Consider the following 26,581-nt stretch of genomic DNA (forward strand, 5'->3'; position numbering starts at 1 on the left):
TCGTCTGTTAAAACACAAATTTAAACTTCTGACCATTCACCACAGGAAAGCTCTAAAACTATGTTAAGCCTACTGCACAATAAGCAGAACACCATCCATAAATATTCCGTGAAGTAAAAATATTAAATATAATTCAAGTTTGAGAACGCTACCTTTGAAATTCTGCTTTGTTTTAGGCAGCTGATATGTGAACTCATCAGACAACTCGTGCTGCCTTCAATCAGATTGTAGTAATGACACGTTTCACATCCTCAATAACAGTAACGGCATTGCAAAGATGGGAAAATTAATTAATAACATTACTCATTCGTCACTACATTAAAAATAACTTAAAAATGCTGTTATACTCTTAACGCCGTTAACTTCACTGTTAGCCACGCTTTCAGTTCCTTTTTCAACAGATTATAACTCATCTAACAAACACAGTATTTTCTGAAAACGATTCACAAGTGATGCTATGGGTCAACTGTTCCGTCCTTGGTTGCGGATCGTGCAGATGATCGAAAGGATTAAGATGCCTGTCGCGAAAGACTAAGTTCATCGGAAATGGTACAAGGACTTGTTTGGATAAGTAACGAAAGCACGCAAAACCAACCAGGATCTCAAGGAGCAGATCAAAAATGGCAAAGTGCAAACTTGCGAGAAACACTTAAAACCAAGGGTATTTTAATATGTATCGCTTTATTTTCCATCAATATGCAGAGATATTTTCCACAAATTCACAACAAACCACCATGTGCAGCTCATGGGTGTTCTGTGCCTCGGGGCCAGGTGTTCGTAAATTAGGTAAAGACAAAACAAATTTGAGCTCTTTTTGTTTGGTTTATTTGTTGTAAAGAGACAAGATTCTTTATATAAAAACTGTACAATCTCTGTGTGCTGAGGGAATATTGTAAAGCACCCCACAAAAAAACAACTACTTTATTACATCATCTGTGCATATGTACAACGTATAAATTATATTTACTTTTTTTTCCCTCAATCTGCAATTCTCTTATACTAAATAGTCAGCAACTGTGGGTAAAGACAGAATAATAAACATACAAGATGGAATGTGCTTTACCACTTGAGGAGCTTTCAATTTAGTCTCTGAACTTTGTACGTCTGTTCACTCCAGCTCAGTAAAGCGGGCAAACATAGCTTTGCGAACTGCATCTTTATATGTGTCCAATGCAGAAAGGGTGTAGTTGCTGCCTGAAGTACCGAGACCAGCTCCCTTCGTTCTCAGTTGGGCCTGAAAGAAATAAAAAAGTGGGTGAAAAATTTATATTAATTTGAAAAGAATGAGTTGAAATTATCCAACTAATATACCTGAATAGGTGCAGTGATGCCCTGTTGGTTGCGACCCAAACCTTTACCCTCCTTCCAGCCCATAGCTTGCAGCATTTTGTTGCCAATATTGTCACTGTTAAGGCCGTCTTTAGTGGGCTGCTCGTAGTTACTGCACCAAAGAATTAACAGATTGGTCTGTGACTGAACACATAACTAATGAGTGTGTTAAATGTATTAATAAAAATACTTACATGACTGGTGTTGGCTGGCTGTATTTCTTCTTTTTGGGCACAGGGGGTTCAGGGATGCCATATTTTTCTCTTCTCTCAGCTGCTCTGTCTCTGTACTTCAGCTGCACATACACAAAAGTAACAAATATCAACGTATTTGTATGCACACTCAATAAATCAAGTAATTTTGTTACAAGTAACATCAAAACCCTTAAGCCAAACCTCTGTTTCCCTTCTTTCCAACTCCTCCAGCTCAGCTTCACTCATTTGAGATCGTCGCAAAACTTCCAGGTTTTTCTAGGGAACAGTTTCTAACATAAGCAACATGTTGATACTGTCATCAAGTATCAGAGGTGGGTAGTAATGTGTTACATTTACTTAAGTTTAAAAAAAAAAAAAAAAATGTACATTTAAGAGTAGTTCATATAGATAATGTTGTGCTGGGAAAAATACCATTGTTTAAAAAAATGTCACAGTATAAGCAGTTACTCACAAAATTACTCATCATTTGAGTATTCTTTTCACTGGATACTTTTTTACCTGTACTTGAGTACATTTTTGGATGACTACTTTAACTTTTATTCAAGTAATATTGTTTTAAAGTATGCTACGATTACTTGAGTAAAATTTTGGCTACTCTACCCACCTCTGTCAAGTACATAAAAATATAAGTTGTTACCTTGTGGAGGTCAGACAGTTGCTGATGTCGTATTAAACCTTCCTTATTGGGAAACTGCCTCCGACACAACAAACAGGCAAGCTTCTTCCAGTCCGTCAACTTGTCCCGGCTTCCTTCCCCACTGTCGGCAGCCTCTTCAGGGTCACTGTCTCCAGTGTACGCTGCCACTAAGCCGCACTAAAACACAAACGCGTAGCTTTTTACACTCCAATCGAGAAACAAATTGATTAACTTCAACGTGAGCCAAACCCCCACCTTGGAGGAGGAGTTGCCAGAGCTTGTAGCCGCTTCCTCTTCAGGGAAATTGCTCATGTCTGAAATCATTCTGTCTAGAACACCAGCTTGCTGAAAGCGGAGCAAATGCATTTAAAGTAAGAATAGCGCATTTTGACATAAAACAACTATCCTGGGGTACCTTTTTTTCAAAAAGAGTAAAGCCTGCATCAGCAGCGGCAGCCTCCTTTCTTTCCTCTTGACTGATTGGCTGGAAGCTGCCTTTGAAGTTCTCCTTCTGTTTGTTTAGACTTTTAGCCCAGCGCTCCATGTCTTTAGCAATCTGGTAAGATGACATCAATTTAGGATATAGCAAAGGAAAAAGGGAGCACTATTTGTGATAATAGAACAAACATGTTACCTGCTGAGCAGTTTTGCTTTTGGGCTTTTCCTTTTTTTCCTTTCCTTCTTTGGCGTTTGTTGCAGTAGGTGTCTGTGCAGTGTTTGTGTCAACTGAAACGGGGACATATGACTGCTTCTCACCATCCCAATAGAGATACTGCTGAGTCTGAGAGTTGTAGAAATACTGAGGAGAAATGAAATTTAAAATAAAAAGTGTGTAATACCAGATAATGGCAGTACATATAATATAATGGGAGAAGTTTCCCAACTTGAGCTGCTTACATGTGAAGTTGGGTCGTAGTACAGGCCAGTTTGGGGGTCAAAATAATAGCCTGATGACTCATCATATTGATAAGTGGACGTATCCGGAACAACTGTGCCAATTACAAAACGGTAAAAATCAAAACGAGAGCAGGCAATCATTTCAGTTGAATATGTTTAGAATTACTCAATTTTCACACCAGTGTTGGTGTCTGTAGTTTGACCAGAGGTTGTAGCTGCAGTGACAGATGCTGCCGTGGCAACAGGTACAGCGACAGCCCCTTGGAAATGTCCAGGCTGTGATTTGGTCTCCACCTGCTGTGCCAGCTGCAAGGCCTGCAACCAATACAATTATGACATTATCTTTGTAACATTGTTTCTTCCATAAGTTGTACAAACCAGTGTTTTTTGCCAGCCCTTTTAACATTTGCACGAGATATTTGTCTTAGTCATATTTTAGTCATTTCAAAAAGTCTTCGTCTAGTTTTAGTCGACGAAATTTCATCAACATTTTTTCTAGTTTTACTCAAAATGTTTTCGTCTATAAAATTCAGACGTGTTAGTCCAAAAATAAGGGTTACAAAGTCCATTGAACGTAGACGAGCACATTTTCTAGCATCTACAAGGACAACGCCAACTGGGTGATGATAATACATATAATCGTCAGCAGGTAAACCAGTACATTATTTTCAGTTAAACCCACTTGGAAGCAACGACCTGTATGTTAAAAAAAAAAAAAAATTGTCAGAGAGTTTAATCGCCACTGGGAAGTCTGGGATTTTTTTTTGGTGTTACTATTCTTAAAGTCTTGTCAGTCATTTGGCCGTCAGATTCCATGGTGACGACTCTCCTGACTACAACAAGCCTGCTTTGTTGAATTAATTACTCAATCTGAAGGATTAGTTGATGGCTGCTAGTTTCAATTGGCAACTACATGGAGCGTCTAACGACGAAACAGAGCACAGTGGTGAAGTTGCAAGTAATCAATATTTGACAATAATTGCTCATTTACCAAACAAAACCTAATGTCCAAAGCTGAAGCGGGCTATTAGCTAAATGCCATTTCGCCAACTGGCTCTCCTCTACTTACTGACCAGAAAAGCTAAGTGGCTCTGCTTTAGACCAGCCATTTTGAAGCTAATGCTAATGCGAATACAAATGATACATTAGGAGTTACATTTAGTGTCTGATGATCACTGAACACAGACCTTTAGAGGCTAAAACAACATTTCATATTCTCTCTTGCCAAGAAAACAAATCTTACCATGTTTCCAAAAAAGATGGATCGCTACAGAACGTGAAATACATCCTAAACTCCGGTGAGGGAGAGGCTCAGCACATCTCACATAAGTGACATGACCCAAAAACTGCTACAATGAAAACTGACCTACTCCACATACAATATGAAAATGCCACACATTGTGAACATGACAGAAACTATGTTGCATTTTCATCTTGTTAGAAGAAAACTGGCATTCTTCTCGTTATGTTCTAGTCTCACTAGCCACGTTTTAGGTCGTCATCGTCATGTAAACGTCATAACAAAAATTGTTCGTTAGCAAAATATTTTCTTTATCATCATTGTTGACAAAAACAACACTGGTACAAACAAACAATCACGTTACTTGAAGAGCAGGCTGGCCAATAATATGTGGTTGGTAGACTTGCATGGTGGGGGAGAGTACTACCCCAGCAGCAGTTGGTACAATCTTCACACCAGGAGCCGCTGTAATTTTATATAGCAAGTTCAGTAACTATCACACACGAAATACATAAGATGATGAATTTAACATTGGATACCTCCGAGAATCCCATTCTCCTGTGAGGTGCTGGCTCCAGCAACTTGATAGAAAGCCTAAAAATAACACCGACAGGTTGTTAATTTACATTTATTTTAGGTTTATGCACATGACAAATCATTGAATAACATAACTTAGGGGGCATATGCTCCACCGCCACTAGATGGCACTGTGGATCCATATTTATTTGTTCTAATGGCAACCTCTTCTATTCAACCTCTTCTATTTTACTCACCTGTGACAATGGGTTGTAGCCTTCCTGCAAGAGGTTGTACTCAGAAACACCTTCTGCGTTCGGCTGTGGCTGGAAAACAGACACAATCAGACTTGTAGAAACTGGCACGAAAAATGACATTTTTCTTTATTTCTACCTGACTTGAAGACCATTGAGCTGCAGCAATAGCTGTGCTAGCAACGGAGAATGCACTGACGCGATTCCCATCTGGCAGTAAAAGGTCCCTAGAGTTAAAATCAAACAAGTGCAATAACATTAAACAGTTGTCCATCGATCATTGACAAAAAAAAAGCAAGCTGAACAATTACACACTTTCTCGCACTCTTAGCATAATCCACTCCAATTGTTTTCCCATCCAATTTCAGAGTAGGCTGTAGTCCTTGTAGGATAGTTAGCAGCTGAGAGGCCTCCTGTGTTTGCAACAATATCAAAACTAAATTAAAATTCCACTGATGTAGAAAATGAAAATTTATATATTAATTCTTTCTTTTTACCAGAGGCGAAGACAGCTGAACAAAGGCAAAACCTCTGTTCTGGCCCGTCTGTTTGTCCTTGATGAGGCGAATGTTGTTTGCAGAAAGATTGGCATATGGCGCGAGGATGTTCATGATGGCTTCCACGGTGCTCTGGGGAGCAATATTTCTCAAGATGATTGCTGTGAATGAGAAGCAACAGATTTAAAAAAAAAAAAAAAAAAAAAAAAAAAAACTGGCACGTGGTGAGTTGCCTCATGTTACAAATGAAGTGGGGCACATCATCTATAAAATTTGAGGCCCTTACTGTCACCACAGAAGTCTCCACCAGGGTGAGTGTCAGGTAGATCAGCATTAGGGCCCATATCACATTCTGTTGAAAGACAGACTCGTAGGTGCATAAATTGAGACTTTCAAATCAGTTAAAAACAAAAAAAAAAAAAAAAAAAAGGACAATTTTTTTTTCATTAAAAGGTCTTACAAGAAAAAAAAAAGTTTGTAAGCCAATTAAGAGTTTGGTCAGGAACGCATGAGCTATCATCTGTGCTGCGAGAAGACAGGACTATTGTCTCATTTTTCAAGGATTCTAAAAATCCAAAAATAAAAGACTATTATAAACACTTGGCTGCATCCCAAACATTGTTGCCTCAGCTTGCTTGCATGTTAGGTGGGAATCACTGGCCTCCTGTTGATATAACTACTTACCAACTTTGGCTGCTCCACACCTGAAGCACTTCAGCCGCCTCCGGAAATTGTACAGGCCACACTGCAAGTAACCGTTCACATCATTTTTATTACACACCTGCTAATGCCCTGCACAGTGTTGCCTGAGGTAATCTCAAGTCAATATTGGGGCACCATACCATACTCGCCTGAAATACCACCTAACCGCGAGTACTTACTGTCTGTTTTATAAGTATATACAGTGAAGAAAATAAGTATTTGAACACACTGCTATTTTCTACCACATATAAATCAAAGAGGGGTCTGAAATTTTCAACCTGCATGTCAAACAGCTGAACAGGACAGGTTTAAAAAGAAAGAAAAAAAAAAAAACTTGCACGTCCTTGCGATGGGACTATTAAACATTGACCGTTGAACATGGCGGCGCGCACAGACGCAGCGGCCCGGAGCTCCTTTTACGTTTACACTTTGTTGGTGGTGCTGTGGGTGATTTCACACGGTTTTTGCACATTTCAGTACACTAAAGACGAACTCTTACAACTGCGCGGAGATTATCGGCTGTCCGCAGAGTATTTTATCCCCCCGGAGATTGTAAGAACATCCCCGGGGAAACCCGCTGCAACAGGCCGGGGGAGGAGGCGCTGTGAGCGGAAGCAGAAGAGAGGCAAGCGCGGGGGCGTGTGGGCCCGGCTTAAGGCTAGCCCTTTCAAACCACCACTGCCGACCATCTTTCTCTCTAACGCGAGGTCGATCCGTCACAAGCTGGATGAGATACGTTTGCAGATGGCGACGCGAAGGACTTTAAATCAATGTTCGTGTCTGATTTTCTCCGAGACCTGGCAGGACAGCTCCATTCCAGACGCGGCTATCGAGCTAACTAGCCGCACCGCCTACCGGGCCGACAGGACCGCGGACTCTGGTAAAAAGACCGGCGGGGGACTTTGCATCTACATTAACAACTCCTGGTGCACGAATGTCACGGTAATGGAGAAACTGTGTAGTCCAGAGGCAGAACTGTTATTGTTAAAGTGTCGACCATTCTATCTCCCGCGTGAATTCTCGTGTGTTTACATCTGCGCCGTTTACGTTCCACCCGATGCTAACGCTAAGCTAGCGCTAGCACAAGTGAGCAGCAGCTGCCACAACAGCCTGGCAGCACATCCAGACTGCGTTTTCATTGCAGCTGGGGACTTTAATCACACGGATTTAAAATCAGTGCTTCACAAATTCCACCGAAATGTGAAGTGTGCCACCAGAGGAGATAGAACTTTGGACCAGGTGTACACTAACGTAGCCGATGCATACAGAGCCCAGGTCTATCCTCACCTGGGCCTGTCAGACCACCTCTCTCTTCTGCTACATCCACTGTATACACCAAAGATCAAGAGCGCTGGAATTACAGTAAAAACAGTGAGAACCTGGCCGGAGGATGCTGTTCATATGCTCCAGGACTGTTTCCACCACACTGACTGGGATGTATTTAAAGAGCACAACACAGATAATCGCACCTCACTGGACAATTACACCTCCACTGTTTTGGACTACATCTGCTTCTGTGTGGCGATGTCACAGGCTGGAAAGAGTTCCGTGTGTTTCCTAATACACCACCATGGATGACACATGAGGTAAAACAACTTATACGGGAAAGGGACACTGCATTCTACACTGGTGATCGGGAGGCATACAGGGCTGCTCGGGCTAATCTCAGGAGGGGCATCAATACTGCCAAGCACCACCACCGGAGGCGTATTGAGGCCAGGTTAGAAAACACCACAAACCCGAGGCAGATCTGGGAGGGCATCAGGGCCATCACGGACTACAATAGGAAACCACCACCACCCTCAGCTGACAGTCCCACTCTCGCTGAGGACTTAAACCTTTTTTATGCCCGTTTTGACAGGGACAATAAAGACGCTGTCCTGCCCCCCCTCCCCTCGTCCGACCCCGCTCCTGTCCTGAGCGCACATGAGGTGAGATGTGTCCTCCACCACATTAACACCAGGAAGGCGGCTGGTCCAGATGGAGTACTGGGCCGGGTGCTAAAGGACTGTGCCGCAGAGCTGACAGACGTCTTCACCTACATTTTCAACACCTCACTGTCCTGCTCTCTGGTCCCAGCCTGCTTTAAAGCAGCCACAATCGTCCCTCTCCCAAAACAGTCCAACGTCACATGTCTCAATGACTACAGACCTGTGGCTCTCACCCCCATCCCCGCCAAATGCCTGGAGAGACTGGTCATCAAGCACATTAAAGCTGCAATACCGCCTTCACTTGACCCACACCAATTTGCATACAGAGGGAACCGTTCAACTGAGGACGCCATCGCCACAGTGCTGCACACACTTCTAGTGCACCTGGAGCATAAAAACACCTATGCACGGCTCCTCTTTGTGGACTACAGTTCTGCTTTTAACACCATCCGGCCGTTCAAACTCCAGTCCAAACTTCACGAACTGGGCCTCAACACCGCTCTGTGCAATTGGACTGTGGACTTTTTGACTAATCGCACACAGAGTGTCACAGTGGGCAAAAACATCTCCTCCACTCTCACCATCAACACCGGGGCCCCTCAAGGGTGTGTTCTGAGCCCTCTGCTTTACACCCTGTACACTCATGACTGCTCCGCCTCCTCTGCATCCAACCTCATCGTCAAGTTTGCCGACGACACCACAGTGCTCGGACTCATCTCCAACGACGATGAAACGGTCTACAGAAGAGAGGTGCAACATCTGGAGTCATGGTGTCACAAAAACAACTTGGCTCTAAACACAAAGAAAACCAAGGAGATCGTGGTGGATTTCCGTAAGGGGAGTCACATCATCCATCAGCCTCTTACTATCGGCAACGATGTGGTGGAGAAGGTGAGAAGCTTCAAATTCCTGGGGCTAACAGTGACTGAGGACCTGTCCTGGGGGGACCACATCTCCACAGCGGTGGGCAAGGCACAACAACGCCTCTATTACCTGAGGAAGCTGAAGAGCACTAACATCCCCAGACCACTGATGGTGAATTTTTACAACTGTGCCATCAGCAGTGTTCTGACATACGGATTTTTAGTGTGGTTTTCCAGCTGCACTAAGGCAGACCAGCAGGCGCTCCAGCGCGTGGTGAAAGCTGCCGGGAGAATCATAGGAATGACTCTCCCTGAGATCAGCACCATCTACTCCACTCGCTGTTTGAGAAGAGTGCACAACATCCTGCGAGACCAGCACCATCCTGCTCACAGTCTTTTCCACCTGCTGCCCTCAGGGAGAAGGTACAGGTCCATACAGGCCAGAACATCACGACTGTCCAACAGTCTGTACCCACAGGCTGTGAGGCTACTGAACTCTGCCCCTCTCCCCTCTCTGCCCCCCTCTTACGGACAATAATCCACATCCACCAACAACAATAACTCTGAGCTGGTTTGCATTGTTGCAGTATGTCACTATCCACTACTTCCTCCTCCCTGACACTTAACCATTGGTTGACAACCAGTAGGCTGTACTTGATTATACTTGATTAACTTATCTGGGTTTTGCACTGATTTTTGCCTGTTTTCAACTGGTATATTTTTGCTCTGCACTTTAGCACTGACACGACCTCATGCTGCTGTTGAATCTTTGCTGTACATATGTCCAAAACTGTGTCAATGTTTACACTTGGTACTGATGGGTATTTATTTTATGGGTTTGCACTTTGCACTTTACCAACTTAGCTGTATGAGCTGGATGGATGCTCCAAACAAAGTTTCGTTGTGCTTTTTTTTTTGTAACAATGACAATAAATATTCTGAATCTCAATCTGAAACATGCGCACATTGCGATGGCAATGTGTAAACGATATATTGATATATCGTTCAGGCTTAATGTCTTCTTAAAATACAGAAATCACATGTGTATGTATGATTTTTTTACCGATTTATTTGTGATATACAGCCGCAAATAGGTATTTGAACACCTGAGAAAACATATGTTAATATTTGGTACAGTAGCCTTTGTTTGCAATTACAGAGGTCAAACCTTTCCAGTATTTATGTTTTTCACCAGGTTTACACACACTGCAGGAGGAATCTTGGCCCACTCCTCCACACAGATCTTCTCTAGTTTAGTCAGGTTTCTGAGCTGTCACTGAGAAATACAGAGTGTGAGCTCCTTGTAAAGGTTTTCTATTGGGTATACGTCTGGAGGTTGGCTAAGCATGCATTCATTTTCAGCAGATTGGACTATTGCAACGGTATATTTACGGGTCTTGATAAAAAATCAGTCAGGAAGATGCAGCTAGTACAGAATGCTGCAGCCGGAGTCCTCACAAATACAAGGAAGCTGGACCACATTACACCGGTTTTGAAATCGCTACACTGGCTTCCAGTGAGTCAAAGGATAGACTATAAAATACTACTGCTCGTCTACAAAACACTTAATGGCCTTGGACCAAAATACATGCTTGATTTGTTAGATTCCTATGAGACATCTAGACCCCTAAGGTCGTCTGGAACCGGTCTTCTGCATGTTCCAAGAACAAGAACCAAGCAGGGTGAGGCAGCATTTAGTTATTATGCTCCTCACCTCTGGAATAAGTTACCTGAACGTCTGAAGTATGCTCAAACTGTTAGCTCTTTTAAATCAGGGCTAAAAACGCTTTTGTTTAGCACTGCATATCCATAACTGTCTATATATTTCAATCTACTTGCTTTCTATTCCTTTTGTGCTTATCTCCATTCCTGATTTCAATTATTATTAGTAGTAGTAGTTTTTGTTTTATTTTTATTTATTTATTTTTATTCTATTTGTTATTAAATGCAATTTTTATGTATACTTTTATTTCCGATTTTGATTGTCTTGGTTTTTACGTTGTATTGATTTAAATGTGATTTTTATGATCTTCATGTGATGTAAAGCACTTTGAATTGCCTTGTGTTGAATTGTGCTATATAAATAAATTTGCCTTGCCTCGCTTACAGTGCCACTCCTTGGTTTTCCTGGCTGAGTGCTTCTGGTCATTGTTATGTTGGAAGACCCAGCCACGACCCATCTTCAATGTTCTGACTGAGGGAAGGAGGTTGTTCCCCAAAATCTCACAATACAGGGCCCCAGTCATCCTCTCTTTAACACATTGCACTCGTCCTGTCACATGCCCAGAAAAACACCCCCAAAGCATGATGCTACCACCCTCATGCTTCACAGTAGGGATGGTGTACTTGGGATAGTAGTCATCATTTTTCCTTCAAGCACAGTTTGTGGAACTCAACCAAAAAGTTCTATTTTGCTCTCACCTGACCACAAAACATGCTCCCATGACCCTGCATCATCCAAATGATTATAGGCAAACTTAAGACGGGCCTTGAAATTTGCTGGTTTAAGCAGGGGAACCTTCTGTGCCATGCATGATTTCAAACTATTTCTTAGTGTATTCCCAACAAGTTACCTTGGAAACGGTGGTCCCAGCTCTTTTTTGGTCATTGAACTGACTGGCCAACTCCTGTCGTGTAGTTCTAGGCTGATTCTTCACCTATTTCAGGATGAACAGTAGACCTTTTTTCACCAAGCTGCTTGGAAATTGCTCTGTAGCCCTTTCCAGCCTTGTGGAGGTATACAAATTTTGTCTCTGGTGTCTTTGGACAACTCTTCGGTCTTGGCCATGTTACGAGTCTTACTGATTGTATGGAGCGGACAGGCGTCTTTATGCAGCTATCGACCTCAAACAAGTGCATCTGATTCAGGATAATACATGGAGTGGAGGTGGACTTTTAATAGGCGGACTAACAAATCTTCCAGGGTCAGAATTCTAGCTGATAAACAGGTGTTCAAATACTTATTTGCAGCTGTATCATACAAATAAATTGTTTAAAAAATCATGCATTGTGATTTCTGGATTTTTTCTTAGATTATCTCACAGTGGACATCAGCCTACAATGAAAATTTCAGACTCCTCCATGATGTCTAAGTGGGAGAACTTGCAAAATAGCATGGTGTTCAAATACTTATTTTCTTCACTGTACACGTGTATAGCAAAATTACGACAAACTGCACTGCAGCTATTGAACAGTCATGACCCTTTGACATGCATGAATGTGACAGTTCACTTACGGAATCAAGTGAGGACTTTTAACTTACAGTATTGCAGAGCCAGTCGCCATAGTTGTGTCTTGGATGACTGTAGTGCATGTCCACAGTTTCCCCATGGATGACAAGGAGTTTCTGAAAGAGGAATGCAAATGTTAACCGAAAATTAGTGGCCCTTGCTTATCTCAACTCATAAGAGCAACCATTTTGGAAAGGGAGAGGAAGGGGGGTAAGGGACCCCCAGCGCGAATCCTTTGTGTTAAAGACAGACATGATGTATGTGAGGTGTAGAGAGATCTTTAAGTGTTTGGGACCCGAGTGCTCAGGGTGAGCTGGATCAAAGTGTGTTTTGTGACCCTAAAAGACAATTCATGACTGCTCTCTAGGGGGGAAAAAAAGATGAGCTCGCCACAAAAATGGTGGCAAAAATTACTAATATAATTGGCTTTTTTTGTGTTTTTTTTTAACCCATGAATATAAAAATGAAATGCTTGGAGCTATCAAAATCTCAATAATGCCAGCATAATGAATGTATTAACAGTACTTGATAAACATTAAAAAAAGATGCCCTATCAAGTCCAAAGAAATTTGTAGGACCTTAATGGTGTTAAAACACACTCGCTCAAAAATATGGTATTCGTCCAGGAAAGAAATCATCACAATAGAAACTAAAATCGGTTTGGCTTTCACCATTTTCGGTGCCTTTGGGGTAATTTCCCTAGAGCTCCAAGATTTAAAACTAGACTTGGCGATTGTGAAGCAACCTGATTGGTCTCCATCCATCGGGTAGCATCTTGCAAGTGATAAAAGTCCACGAAGGCGAAACCACGGCTTATACCTAGAGACAGCATTCAAATATAGACGGGAGGCGTGTTAGTTAAAAGTCCATGGGCATAGAATTAAAACTGTTCCACATACTGCTTCACGACCCAGGCCATGATTGGTAAGCAACAGGCCTCTCCTTAAAAAGTTTTACCAAAGTAAAACAAAGAAGAAAAAGGAAAACATTGCCCAATATAATCGATATCATTATTCACGCCACACTAACTAACGTGCCTATTTCTATTCTTACTTACCTAGCCAGGATTCCTAAAGATCAGTCTTGATTACACTTCAAAATGTTTGTTTTCCCAACTATTTTGATCATATTGCTAGGGATAAACAGGTCTGATTGGAAGCAGATTTGCCCTATGGCTAAAGACAGGGAAATTCAAGGTTCATCATCCATCCCATTCTCACCTGTTTTCTTTTTCATCAGTCTGACATCAGCAGGCTGGGGACCCTCCAGTTGATCAATGGCAAAACAAATCTGAAGGATGAAAAGTAAAATCGTACAACCCCCTCCAAACATCATTGTTTACATGCAAGCACAAAAACATACATCTTCCTCGGTGACGTCGGTGGAAAGACCCCAAAGCATGATGGTCTTGCTTCTCTTCTCATCCCCAGATTCTCTTCTGTAATCCTGATCAGAGTAGTCTCCATCAGAGTGATAGCCATCTTCTGATCTCTCACTGTTTCGCCTTTTACGCTCTCGTGGCTCTCTTTGCTTGAATACAAACAGACCACCGCATCAGTTTTTCTGCCATCACTGAACAATTGGAATCTAGTATATAGTCAATCATTGTTTAAGAAGGGAAAAAACGCGCTTATATCATTTCTTACCTCCCACACGGCTTCGACACATTTCACTTAAATACACTTTCCAAAATATTCTTCTGCACCTAGACTCAGTCATGCTTTCAAGAAAGACTCATGATAGCCTCATACTCAATAAATAAAAACTCACTTGCATTAAAATTAAGAAAAATTGTGCTAATTAGAAGTACCAATGTAACCTGGCACGCCACAATGACAATTCCATACATCCGCTATGAATACAGTGTTTCCCATCAATGAACGCCACAGTCTCGTTTGCCCCCCACACCCCCCGCCGAAAAAAAAAAAAAAAAAAAGATACTAATCAGATGCGTCAGTCAGCCGATTACACAGCTGTAGCCCACTCCACTCTACTACCCGCGCGAGCGAGAGCAGCATTTTAGAGTACTATTTTATTTATTTATTTATTTAAGAGACGCAAGGGGAACGAGTAGGAAGAATGGGAGAACGAGCGAGATAGCGAGAGATAGCGGTCGCATGTCGTAGCAGCCCGCTGCTATTTTGTTATTGTTTTTCTTTATTATTGTTACCACAATCAAGTGGGTAAGCAAATACAGACTTCTCTCCTTCTTCCCCATATCCGGGGCATTACAATAGTTTGGATCGGACTTTTCGGCGAAAGTGAGCGGTGGACGGCCGTCTTGGACGGAAAGCAAACTTTGATTGAACTTGCGCGGAGAGGCGGGGCCCAAAATAAAGCCTTGCTCTATTTTCAGAGCGTTGGTCACAGGAAAGTATTTATTAGTTCAAGCAGAGTAAAATGATACATATTCACGGTACAAGAACGTCGTTTCCGTGTCCATCGATTGGTAAGAAAAGGCTGTACGAGTGACGTGTGGCCGCTCCCGTCGGGGGGACATTTCGCGTGGAGTGGCTATTTTTCGGCACAACACCGACGCGCCAACTTCAGACATTTACGGCTGACGAAACTTGGATTAATGCGCCCCCCATCCCCCCCCAATTTCGCGAGCTCTGGGACACTCGAAAAATGACTCTCATACCTCTCCTTGCTAAGTTAATGGTACCTCGATGTGCGTTTGTGTGGAAATTTAGTTCACGAACAACGGGGAAAAAACTATTCACCTTCTCACCGAATCAAGAAAAACTCTTTACACGGCCATTAGAATTCCCCCAGTCCTGTAAATGGGTCAGTTGACAGAAGGACTGTTATTGTTGTGGTAATGTAGTACTTATGAGGGTCAAATAAAAAGGAAAAAGGAGGGCTACGACGGCGGTCTGAAACCCGCGGCTCTTGGGCCGCATGCGGCTCTTTAGTGCCGCTTCTGAGCTTTTTTTTTTTTAATGGAAAAAGATGGGGGAGGGAAATATATTTTTTGTTTTAATAGGATTACTAGGAGGACAAACATGATACAAACATTCTTTCAATTCATTAATATTGGAATGAAAAACTTGTGGTGTCATCGTACAACAGAGTAGTCACGTGGTGCGCTATAGGATCCACTGCAGGGAAAATAAACATTTAATCATGAAGGCTAATTATGTATTTCTAGCCAACTTAGTCATTTTTATAGTAGGCTAATATAGCTAGTATTGATAATTATAAGGCTTGTACAAGGCTTTTAATTTTTTGCTGCTCCAGACATACTGTATCAGTTTTTTTTTTTTTTTTTTGGAGGGGGGGGGGGGGTCAAAATGGCTTTCAACAGTTTGGGTTGCCAACCCTGAGTCACTACGAGATGTAAGTCGTACTATTGCTACGAGAAAAAAAGTCGCATTATTACATAGGGTAACGTAGCTGTAATCAGCAACGCATTTTACATACATGTACCGTAGCTGAGAGCTATAACATTAGCTTAGCTAATGAAAGATTTCAAATATATCTTTGTTATGGTTCTTCTTGGGGGGAAAAAATAATGAAAAAAAAAAAAAAAAAAATTCGCCGTGGCACGACATGGTGTGGTTGTCCGACTCCGATGCAGCCCACCACCACAGTTTCAAAAAATCCTATGGTCAGAGACCCTCCCACCACAGTCTCCTAAAATCCTGTGGGAAACACTGGAATATATTCCTCATTGCAATCTAAGATCCAATGATTCCAATCAAGAACCTTCCCAAAATATACGACTGATTGGACGATGCCTTTTCTCATCACACTTGCAAAAACATCGTTTTTATTCCCACCAAAAAAAAAAAATGTTTGCTCCTCTCTAACAAGGAAATGAAATGTACTTAAAAAAATAAAAAAACATTGGGAAATTGACCTATCTACAAAAACCGCTTTGCATTCTGCTTTAGGATTTAATTAGATTAGAGCTGAAACGAATACTCGAGCAACTCGAGTTTAAAAACTGATCCGAGTAATTTTCAGGCATGAAAATGGGTCAGGGGTTAAAAAGGTGAGAAGGGTGTGGAGGACATATGTTCCAGCGTTCTGCCAAAAAGTCTACATCGGCGAGACGTCCTATATTAGGCTAATTTGACAACCAAAGTACTACCGTGCACTCTCAACTTGTTTTGTTTAGATGCATACTGGCAGAACGTACTAAAAAATGCCTTAATAAAAGACTTAAATGTAGTTATATCAAATAACGAGTTTAAATATGCTACGTGACTAATGTGGTCAACTGCTTTAAAGCTACCACAAAAAAACACAATGGTTAAAAGTATGCAAGGGTAATACATGCAAAAAGTATTTTTGAGGGAATGAAAAGGTAATAAACTCTATAAAAACAAAAATAGTGAGTACTCGCCACTTTTAACTGATGTGCGCATGCGTGCGAATGTTTGCGCAACAGCACTGAGCATTGTGTAGGACATTTCGCCGCGTAGCAAGGAATTGCCGAAAATCCAACAAAATACTGTATTGAGCTCTGTCGAACCACATTGTGTTTCAGTAATCTGCAGGAGGCACCACAGACACATATACCTTGTGCTGGCTATGTTTTATTTAGAAGCAAAGTTTACTCTGAAGCTAAACGAGTTAGGTGTTCAACACTGCACGAATGTCGTACTGAAAAAAAGGCGCCACACGTCCCTGAAATACCAATTACAGCGATATTAGAAAGAAGCTTGCGTTTCTTCTTTTAAATTACCGTTAAATACACAAGCTTGACGCTAACTTAACGGGAGCTATTTTTTCACCGGAGATCTGGCTAGCTGTGGCAGTGTTCGACACAAGCTGCAACAAACGGCAGTAACTTTCTTATACCCCAAAATATTAAAAGGATTGAAACCATTACCCACCAAATTCAATATGCTGGCAAATGCATTCATCTAAAAAATATTGGGAGTGAGACCTCTCCTCGTCCAGCGAACTTGAATTTGTGCTTAGGGCAAGATCATCTGTCGCCATTAGCGATCTTTGATGCTATCCTTTTTTCCACTTCAAGCTTGTTCCTTCCTCACTCAGCGGCTGTCAGACTTAAATTAAAACCTCGACGAAGTTGCTCTCCTAGCTAACCCTAGGCTAACATTTGTCTTTGTAAGTTTTTAATTAGTTTTTATACTGAATTTGAAAGGAAAATTTGGTTTTTGGCGAACTTTTTCATGATACTAATATGTTAAAGCTACTCACAATGGAAAAATACTACTGTACGTTTTAAATGTATTCGTTTTGTTTATTTCAGTTACCACAATTTGAGAGCTCAATAAATTGAAGAAAAATATGTCTTGTGTTTTGTTTTTGGGTTCGCTGGAATAGCGTCACTTGCCACGTTTACATGGAGCCAAATATTCCAATTACAATCGGAATATTTGTTCAAACCGAATAAATGTGTTCCATGTAAACACCTCATTCAGAATGAACAGGCCCAAACCGAATGGAATTTCATTCTGATTCACAGGGGTGGAATATTCCTTTTCCCAAACCGATTAGAAGTAAAATTATATCATGTAAACAGGGAAGCGGAATGGTGTCTGGTTCCGTTCTTTCTGCGCATGCTCCGTACTGCCGTGGTGACGTCACTCGGTGACGTAAGTAACGTCACTTGCAACATGGCTTCCAAGCACACGCACAGCGCACCCACACAACTTTTTAAATGAACGGCGTATAATTCTGAAGTTTTGTTTCCACTCGAAAAGTTAAAACAGCAGCTGATCTGACGATCGATCTCCATGTTTTGCAACGTGACGCTTTGTTTTGATTAATCTGCGCATGTCAGATGGCAGTTGTCAAACGTCCTTTCGGAATAAAGGCAGTCACATGTAAACGCTGGATCGGAATAGATGAAGTGACATGTAAACAGCTGATGTGAAATTTCCATTCGGAATGATTTGAATCGGTATGAATAAAAGTCAGCATGTAAACATGGCTACTGACACACACCGCAACAAACGGGGGAAGGGGTGAGCACTGCCGCGCCACTTTTGGCTGTATTTTTGACACACGAAAAATAAAAGCGAATCCCGTACTACGGTGTGACATATCATTTTAGTAGTTTTGAAACCGCGACATTTTCACACCATGGTAAACCGTGACACTGGTAACCGGCACATGACTACTCCCGGACCCCCCCCCCCAAAAAAGGTTTCTCCTCGGATCTACACAGATCACGTAGGCCATCCTTTTTACTTCAAAACGGCGAATTTCGCCGAAAGGTGAGAGATTTTAATGCCTGAATTTTATTCACCTCGAGGAATCGTTTAATTTTGCCAGTTCTAAGCATCACATTTTGCCCGTACTAGTTTTAATGCGGGACAACGCGCTGACGTCACGTGCGTAGAGCAAGCAGCAATTTAAAAAAAAAAAAAAAAAAAAAAAAAACGACGTTGCTAAAAACTACACCTGCATGATGCTAGTGTGGTAGCAGGTAGTGTCTGACGCGTCTCATAGATATCGCATGCATTTAGGACTAGATGCAATATGACAGACTCGGCCGCGTCTGGGCAGCGTTAGTAAACAGCCGCTATCTTTATGCAGTAGACTTCTGATCGCTAATAAATATAACGTTACTGTCACTCGCTCACGTAGACGTAACGTTAGCCCTTCGGAGGGCTAGGTTTCTATTGATTAAGACCACTGCCGATGCGTGGCTAACGTGTCTTATATACAGACTTTATTTAATCTGTAAAAACAGCGCTGTAGAGTGATTAGGGTGTAAAATTAAAAGATAATAAAGCTAACTGTCAGTTTTAGCTCAGTAGTCATTGCTGAATAAAACATTGTACTCAACCAGATAGTCCTTCCTAGTCATGTTGGCAGCTCCCGCCTCTTTTTCCTGATTGGCTTGAACATCAGAACCAGGGAAGTAGTTGGACAGTTGAAGTTCACAAGACTGTACTCCATGATGATTAAATGAATCGTAAGTGCAGTCGTGCTTGCAAGGCTAGTACCGATGAGAATTTGACAATTTTATTACTAATCTAACTAGAGTTGTCCTGATCACATACTTTTACACCAGAGTTTCAATCACCTGATTTTGAGGATCAGCTGATACAGAGTACTGATCCAATGAGCTCGGCAACTTATAAAAAAACATACATATTTGTTTCCGTTGACAATATCCTTGTCCATCTTGTTGTTTGTTTCCATTAAAAAAAAAAAAAAAAAAAATTTGGACCCAATTTCAATCTTCTAAAAATTTTGCATAGTGCAAAAACTTTTTTTTTTTTTTTTTTACGATATCCTTGTACATTGTTTTTGTTGCTTTGTAGTCCTTAAATAAATTTAAAAAAAAAAAAAAAATCTTTACCATCCAATTCAGAGCTTCTAAAAATTAAGTGCTCAGGACTGAATTCTGATCACATGATCGGATTGGGGACAGCCCCAATACTACCTTATGCTGAAAGATTTTATCATTTTTAAACCAAAATAGAGATTTGAGACATGATTTTGAAATCGCCAAAATTTAGATTTTTTTCCTGCCTAACCCAGGACCTGACATCTGGATTACATTTGCAGGACATCACTATACCACCTGCCAGTGTGCCACACATGAACAAGTCACGTTCTTCAACTAAAAGTCACTTGCTAAAATTCCACCTGCACAGGTCAGGCTAACCAATCAGAAGCAGAGATGTTAGATAGTTATCTTACCGTGTAGTTTTTTTGGTACAGGTTTTTGAGTTATCTCACATGAAATTGCGAAGACAGTGTGAACATTATGCAACCAAAATTTAGGGCACATTTAGGCACTGGCCGACGAAAGATGGAGGTTGCACTGTATTCAACAAATCACAAAGGTATTATCACCTCTGGACTTTCTCGAGATCCTCGACGATCTCTGTCTCGCTCTCGATCTCCATTTCGATTGCTACGTCTCTCATCTGACCAGCGGCGATCACGTTCTTGATCTCTTTCTCTTCTGTCGCGCCAATCAGAAGAATCACGAGATGCCTCGGAGCCATACCTGCCACTCCGTTCAGTCCGACTTATCCTATTCAAGAAGGCATTGGAAAGACATTAAATTATGACGAGAAGATGAATCATATCATATTAAAATCAGAATATTCAATGCATCCAGTTCCACTTATGTCCAAAAATGATCATACATTCCTTACAAATCAGGACTGCAAGTAAATAAGTCGCATAGGCAAATTGTTTCCCAGGCTGGAGAACCAAAAAAGGTTGCAGTGGACCTACCGCAAAGCCCTTGTAAAACTGTCAACCCAGGCTATGTCAAATTATCTCTGTGACAGTGATTGAGTGAACAAACGATTCATGGATGATGATGGGAGTTCAAATATTCTTAATTTGCACTACAAAAGTTGGCAATGGACCTGTTTTTTTTTAAAAATGATTTTTTTTTTAATTATTAATTTCATCTAGAAGCAGACTGAGAGGGTTGCAGTATGCAATGGAGCAGTATGTCAATGCTATTAAACTTTACTATAGGAGACCATTATGATAATCAAGGTGAAATGCTATCAATCGCAACTTAAAAACGAGAAACCCCACAGGCAGAATATCCATCTATCTATAACTTTAGCTACTTAGTCACGTGTCATTTACCATCAGATTTTTCTCCCGTAGCTTTTGTGGCAATGAATCAGCAGTCTTTTACATTCAGTTGGATTCTTAATTTTATCCAGAGGTGATAAATAAACAACTAGCATCATAAACATTCACATGCGACATGAAAACGACATGAATAAATGTTTGACATTGAGAGAGCGGCATACATTGGAGTTGACCACAACCAAATGCTAGGTGAGTGCTTGAGGAGAACTTTCCTTTGTGTGCGTCCGTGAGCCAACGTAAGTACAGCTTCGTTTTTTTCCATAGAAAGTTTTTGGTGTTCACTTTGGACTTTCAGTGATGGGGTCTTGACAGCTTAGATCGGTTGTATTGTAGTCTATTTGTGTGGTGACAGGCTTGTTAACAAGTAGGCAGTCAAATGTTAGCTCAAAATAACTAACGTTTTTATTACATGCTATTAAATTATTATTATTATTATTTTTTTTTTTTACAAATCGATCATCAATTTACCTTTGAGCAAGCATAAGTGTCTTTGGGTGACAATTGCTTGGGTGACATTCAGTTGTTTATGTGGTTGACGACAGTGCCTCATCCATAGCGTGTATTTGGCAAGCCTTATTTTAGGCTTTCAAAAAGGCACAAAAAAAAAATCCTGCCCCCAATCTTTCAGGGTGACTGGTGTCGGAAATACAGGTACCCCACCCACAGTGTTAAGCCATCGGGTTTTTGCCATTTTAAAGTGAGAAAAAACATATTTAAGTCACGACCACACAGTATTCCTATGCAACTCTACGGATAGGTGTCCGACTTTTGTGATTTGGAGATGCGCTTTTGCAGTAGGTCCACTGGAGTGAGACATTGTCACAAAATATCGGATACCGATTGCTTATTTTCTATTCTATGTGCAAAGATAGCTCCGTCTGATTGCTCCATTTGCTTAACCACCTAATATATTGAATTGGTCTCCTGTCACGTGCCAGTGTTGTCGGATAATGAGTCTATTGTCAGAAAAATAGAATTGTGACTCTTAACAAAATTAGACATTTCTACACTTTGTCAACAGAAAGAAAAAAAAAGCTTACGATCTGAATGGCTCTTTAGAAAAAATCAGAAGTTACTGATAGTCTGAATCAGCTGCTAGCTTGAAATTTAGATGGTGCTGTAAATGCAGGGCAGTGGATTGAAGCGTCAACATATTTTTGTGAGGACATTACACCTGAAGGCAGCAACCGAGAGGAATTAGACAATGACAAAAGCTCTAGTGCGCTTGACAATGACGCAGGCAAAGGCAAAATAGGGATTGACAAAAATGGTTCAGGTTTTGACATTAATCAAACAAGACCCTTATACCCCCTTCCCACTGGCCAAAAAACCCATGTCAACCCACTAACAATCGGCTTTTGGTGGCAGTGGGAAAGGTGCAGCGACCCGCCTCGACCCGTGTCAATCAACCCGCCAAGCGACCTGCGTTAAAATCACCTCGGCACTGATCATCATGCAGTGTGAAAGCAAAACCCTGGGTCAACAGTCAACACCCTAATCTACGTGGTGACGTAGGCTAGTACGTGATGCGTCATAACAAAAAACAAAAACCATGTGGTCTAGCCCGGATCCACATACGGCGAACAGTCGGTGTAGCAGCGTTAGCATTAGCCGTAACAGATGAAACAAAGGCTCTTCTCCTCCTTCTGTGACGTACACGACTCCTTTCAATTTCAAACCAAAATTCACGTCGCCTACGTTGCCTCAGCATAAGCAGAGTGTTGATCCTTTGCTGCATTTCGACCATTTTGAGGGCAGTAAAAAGCATGAAAACAGAGAACACAAAAGGAAAGAAGGCTTCCAATGTTGCTTTGCATTGTTTACTTCCTTGAATCGTTTACTTCCTTGAACTGAATGAATTCGGTCGCACTTGTCGAAGCGCATCTTAGCGTGGTGACGTCACGAACCTAACGCACGGCTGAGGAGGGGTGGGGGGTTAGACGGGTGAAAAAACAAAAATAAAAAAAGACACGGCTTTTTTTGTCAATGGGAAAGGTGCCAAATGCCAATTGCTAGTGGGTTGCATCGGCTTGGAAAAAACGCACGTTGATCCACTAGTTTCAGTGGGAAAGGGGCACTAGAATGTTGATGCAGTTTAATTACAGTGTTTCAGAAAAAAAATCTTAAAACTTTAAATGACCTGAAACTGCAACAAAAGCAAAGTATTTACAACAAAATTACTATGAATCAAGCCGTAATGCAACAAAATTGTTAGTGAGACATTTATGAAAACAACATGCTGAAAGGACAATTAACAAGATATATGACCCTAAAACAAACCAACCCTAAATATGAACCAAAAGAAATAGAAATTATTTTTTAGGGAGTACTATAAAACTCTTAGTCACCTCCACCAGATCAGAGGGTTGTCAAGACCTTTCTTTAATCCTTGGATCTACCTTCCATTGGCATACAACAAAATGAGAAACTAACAGCAGAGGTTACCATCATTTAAATTCAAAAAGCAGTTGGGAAGTTAAAATTAAATAAGATGCCAGGAAGTGATGGCTATCTGACAGAATGGTACAAGGGATTCAGGGAGGAATCGATTTTTATGGGAAGGGAAGCTATGGAGTCACAGGAGTGCCACAACTAAAAATATATACATAAATAAATGAATAAATAAATAAATAAATAAATAAATAAATGACTGAATAAATAAATATAAAGAGAAATAAACATATAAATATATAAAATAAATGAATAGGTAAATAAATGAATGAATAAATAAATATAAAGAGAAATACATATATAAATAAATAAATATATAACGGTATACTTTGTCATTGACATTTACTTTTGGTCATTAACAACCACAAACGGAAAAAACAATGATAACATTTTTCATTGACTTTTACTTTCTGTCATTGAACACCACAAACGGAAAAAACAATGGCAATTGTATTTTTTGCCTTTGCCTTTTCTGTTTGGCTTTCACATTGTCATTGTCATTTGTCGATCGCCTTTCCTCTTTGGGAATGTAAATGGCAAATGCGTAGAGAAACAGTCTGTCAATCAAATGACGTTGGGAGGGGCTTTCCAACCAGGAATAGTAGTCGATGACTGATTATTCCTGGTTTAACTTTCCGCACATGCGCTGTGCGGCTACCCAAGCGCGACCGCGGCTGTTTTGTGTGACTGCACTACGCCACTTCCTCCAATGTCGTCATGATTATAAACGCGAAGATTCGGACATAGAAAATAATTATTTTTTGAATGGTCTGGCATGTGTGTCGAATAATACATTTTATGATGTATTTTTTTACCGGTCTAGAAAAATGTATTTCTATCATTGAATCTATCACGTAAAAAGTCTATCCATATCCATCCAGTCTATCCTATCCATAAAAACCGCACGTGCAACTGGATAACCGACATCACTTTCCTTCAGGTAAACTAGGAATAATCAGTTATCGACTACTATTCCTGGTTGGAAAGCCCCGCCCAACGTCATCTGATTGACAGACCGTTTCTCTGCGCATTTGCCATGTACGTTCCCGAAGAGGAAAGGCGATCGACAAATGACAATGACAATGTAAAAGACAAACAGAAAAGGCAAAGGCAAAAAATACAATTGTCATTGTTTTTTCCGTTTGTGGTGTTCAATGACAGAAAGTAAAAGTCAATGAAAAATATTGTCATTGTTTTTTCCGTTTGTGGTTGTCAATGACCAAAATGGTAAATGTCAATGACAAAGTATACAGTTATATTTTTATTTATTTATACATTTATTTCTCTTTATTCATTCATTCATTCGTTCATTTATTTACCTATTCATTCATTTATTTATATATTTATTTCTCTTTATATTTATTTATTCATTCATTTATTTATTTATTCATATATTTATTTCTCTTTATATTTATTTATTCATTTATTTTTAATTTTGGCACTCCTGTGACTCCATAAGAAGCGACCACGAATAAGTTATACTGTATTACAAATACGAAAAGATAAAGGTGGGTGGGCGCTTCCAGACTTACAGGGAAAATGTGTATAATATGAAACTCTTAACTCATCACGAAAGAGGGCAACACAGACTCGTCTGGTGCTCACTAGTTATATTTTATGTTTGGTATTGGTGTTCGCTCCATTGTGGAGAGTGTCGTGTTTGTGTTTTTGTGTGAAAATGAAAAAAAAGAAAGTTATGTCCTGGGTTTTGTGCTAAATTTGGCTGCTGTACAGCCTCACCAACATACAGGACACTAAGGAGAGGTGAAGGGTTGTTGTAAAAAAAAAATATATAAAAATAATAATAATAATAATAATAATAAGTGCCATTTTCCAAGTCTATTTTCTTCTCATTTTGGAATTCCAAGATGCATAGACCATCCAAGTTTAAGTTCAAAATTTTCGGAGACTAAGTTTTGCAGACAAAAACTCTTGATATATAATTGAATGCCGTTCTTTTTTGGTCATGACAAAACCTCAGTTTTGAAAGTTGGTTCACTGTGACTGACTGTGCATGTCTGGTAACATATGTCTACATACTGGGGTGTTAGATCTGGGGATGTTGTAGGTTTCTGTCAGCAGTAGGCCTGCAAAGCCCTTTAAGACTTGTGATTAAGGGCTACATCAATACATTTGACTTGACATAATGTGGTCCATATTATAAACAGACTTGATTTTGAGCTCATGAAAGTTGTTTATAGCCCAAAGATGGTAATAATTGGCATTCAATATTCAGTATAAGTACGTAAGTTATTTTTCTAACATTAATAGGGGATCCTTCTGCATTTTGAGATTTCAATTGGCCAATTTATGTAGATTTAATTCAACATAAACACAAAGTCTGAAATATTTTTTCTCATTGAAGGCCTTCGATAGGTCCCTCATTTTCGAAATTCAAACAAATACAGCCTTTTTTCCCGTTTATCAAAGACATCTTCGTGTCACTGTTTTTTTTAGTTTTTTTTTTTAATTTTTTTTTTTATATAACATCCAACTTCCATTTTTTTGACAGATCAGTTAAAAAGTGCCATGTGGCATTCAACTCACCTCTTATCTGCTCCCATTTGGACCGACTGCTTCCACACAAGACTTCTAGTAGACGAACAAAAACATTAAAAACTTTATTTGAATGCTATTTTAAAACAAGCAATACACGCATGCACAACGGCAGAACTTTGAAACGGAAAGCCGCAATCATTAAAGATAAGTGACCCAAGCTAAAATCATTGTGCCATGCACTGTTATTGAGAACTCATTTCATTTCTAAATCCGTCATTTCGCCGACATTTTCACGAATAACAACACAATTTACCCCCAACAAATTAAACGTTTCACATTTCAGATTGAATATACACCAACTCACCAATGTAGTTTCCTTATCCTAACGACGTTGTGTAAGGTCTTTAACGAGATATTTACGATAATAACGACAAGGGCCGGTGAAGTACGGCTCTTGAAAGAACGACGATACCTTCTTCTTCCCAAGATGCATCGGGGTTTTTACCGTAATACATTGCGTATATTGCGTGTGTAGTTTCTCCCCTTTTTGTCTACAATAAGAAATGTGCACTCAAAAAAGCCATACTCTTGTATCATTGATACTTATTCATGCTTGCCAAATATGTACTCACGCTATGTTTGGCATTTAATTGTTTTATCATCAAATACTGACATATTTCTCTTCATGCTATTTCCTGAATAAAAAAATCAGGGAAAATAAACCGACATCCCATTTTGAGTTTGTAATTCACAAAAAAATC

At 40.4% G+C, this 26,581-nt stretch overlaps 1 protein-coding gene across 2 annotated transcripts; it reads right to left on the bottom strand.

Moving 5' to 3' along the window:
* Positions 1-662: 662 nt before the first annotated feature.
* rbm5 (RNA binding motif protein 5) lies at positions 663-26,334 on the bottom strand. 2 transcript variants are annotated; one of them, XM_057845193.1, is made up of 25 exons: positions 26,185-26,334; positions 25,869-25,913; positions 20,103-20,286; positions 13,674-13,841; positions 13,532-13,601; positions 13,057-13,130; positions 12,344-12,427; positions 6,270-6,330; positions 5,872-5,952; positions 5,586-5,746; positions 5,404-5,501; positions 5,228-5,315; positions 5,092-5,160; positions 4,858-4,912; positions 4,683-4,783; positions 3,258-3,393; positions 3,079-3,170; positions 2,816-2,980; positions 2,597-2,737; positions 2,437-2,526; positions 2,182-2,358; positions 1,725-1,799; positions 1,524-1,624; positions 1,312-1,441; positions 663-1,234 (listed from the first exon to the last, which is right to left on the bottom strand). In XM_057845193.1, the coding sequence occupies exons 2-25, from the start codon at positions 25,883-25,885 to the stop codon at positions 1,109-1,111; spliced, it is 2,544 nt and encodes an 847-aa protein (XP_057701176.1). In that variant the 5' UTR covers positions 25,886-25,913; positions 26,185-26,334; the 3' UTR covers positions 663-1,108. The 2 variants fall into 2 exon arrangements, with proteins under 2 accessions (XP_057701176.1, XP_057701177.1); XM_057845194.1 differs by having other exon boundaries at positions 5,872-5,937; positions 26,185-26,333.
* Positions 26,335-26,581: the final 247 nt, after the last annotated feature.

Source organism: Corythoichthys intestinalis, chromosome 9 (assembly GCF_030265065.1).
Source record: "Corythoichthys intestinalis isolate RoL2023-P3 chromosome 9, ASM3026506v1, whole genome shotgun sequence".
Taxonomy (NCBI): Eukaryota; Metazoa; Chordata; class Actinopteri; order Syngnathiformes; family Syngnathidae; genus Corythoichthys; species Corythoichthys intestinalis.

Bases quoted from the DNA above. Each gene is read 5' to 3' on its own strand.
- rbm5 (XM_057845193.1), bottom strand. The intron at 12,428-13,056 runs GTTGCTTCACAA...TTCCTCTTTCAG, and splicing joins GATGGATGGAGACCAATCAG to AAACTCCTTGTCATCCATGG. The intron at 2,981-3,078 runs GTAAGCAGCTCA...ATTTCTCCTCAG, and splicing joins ACTACGACCCAACTTCACAT to TATTTCTACAACTCTCAGAC.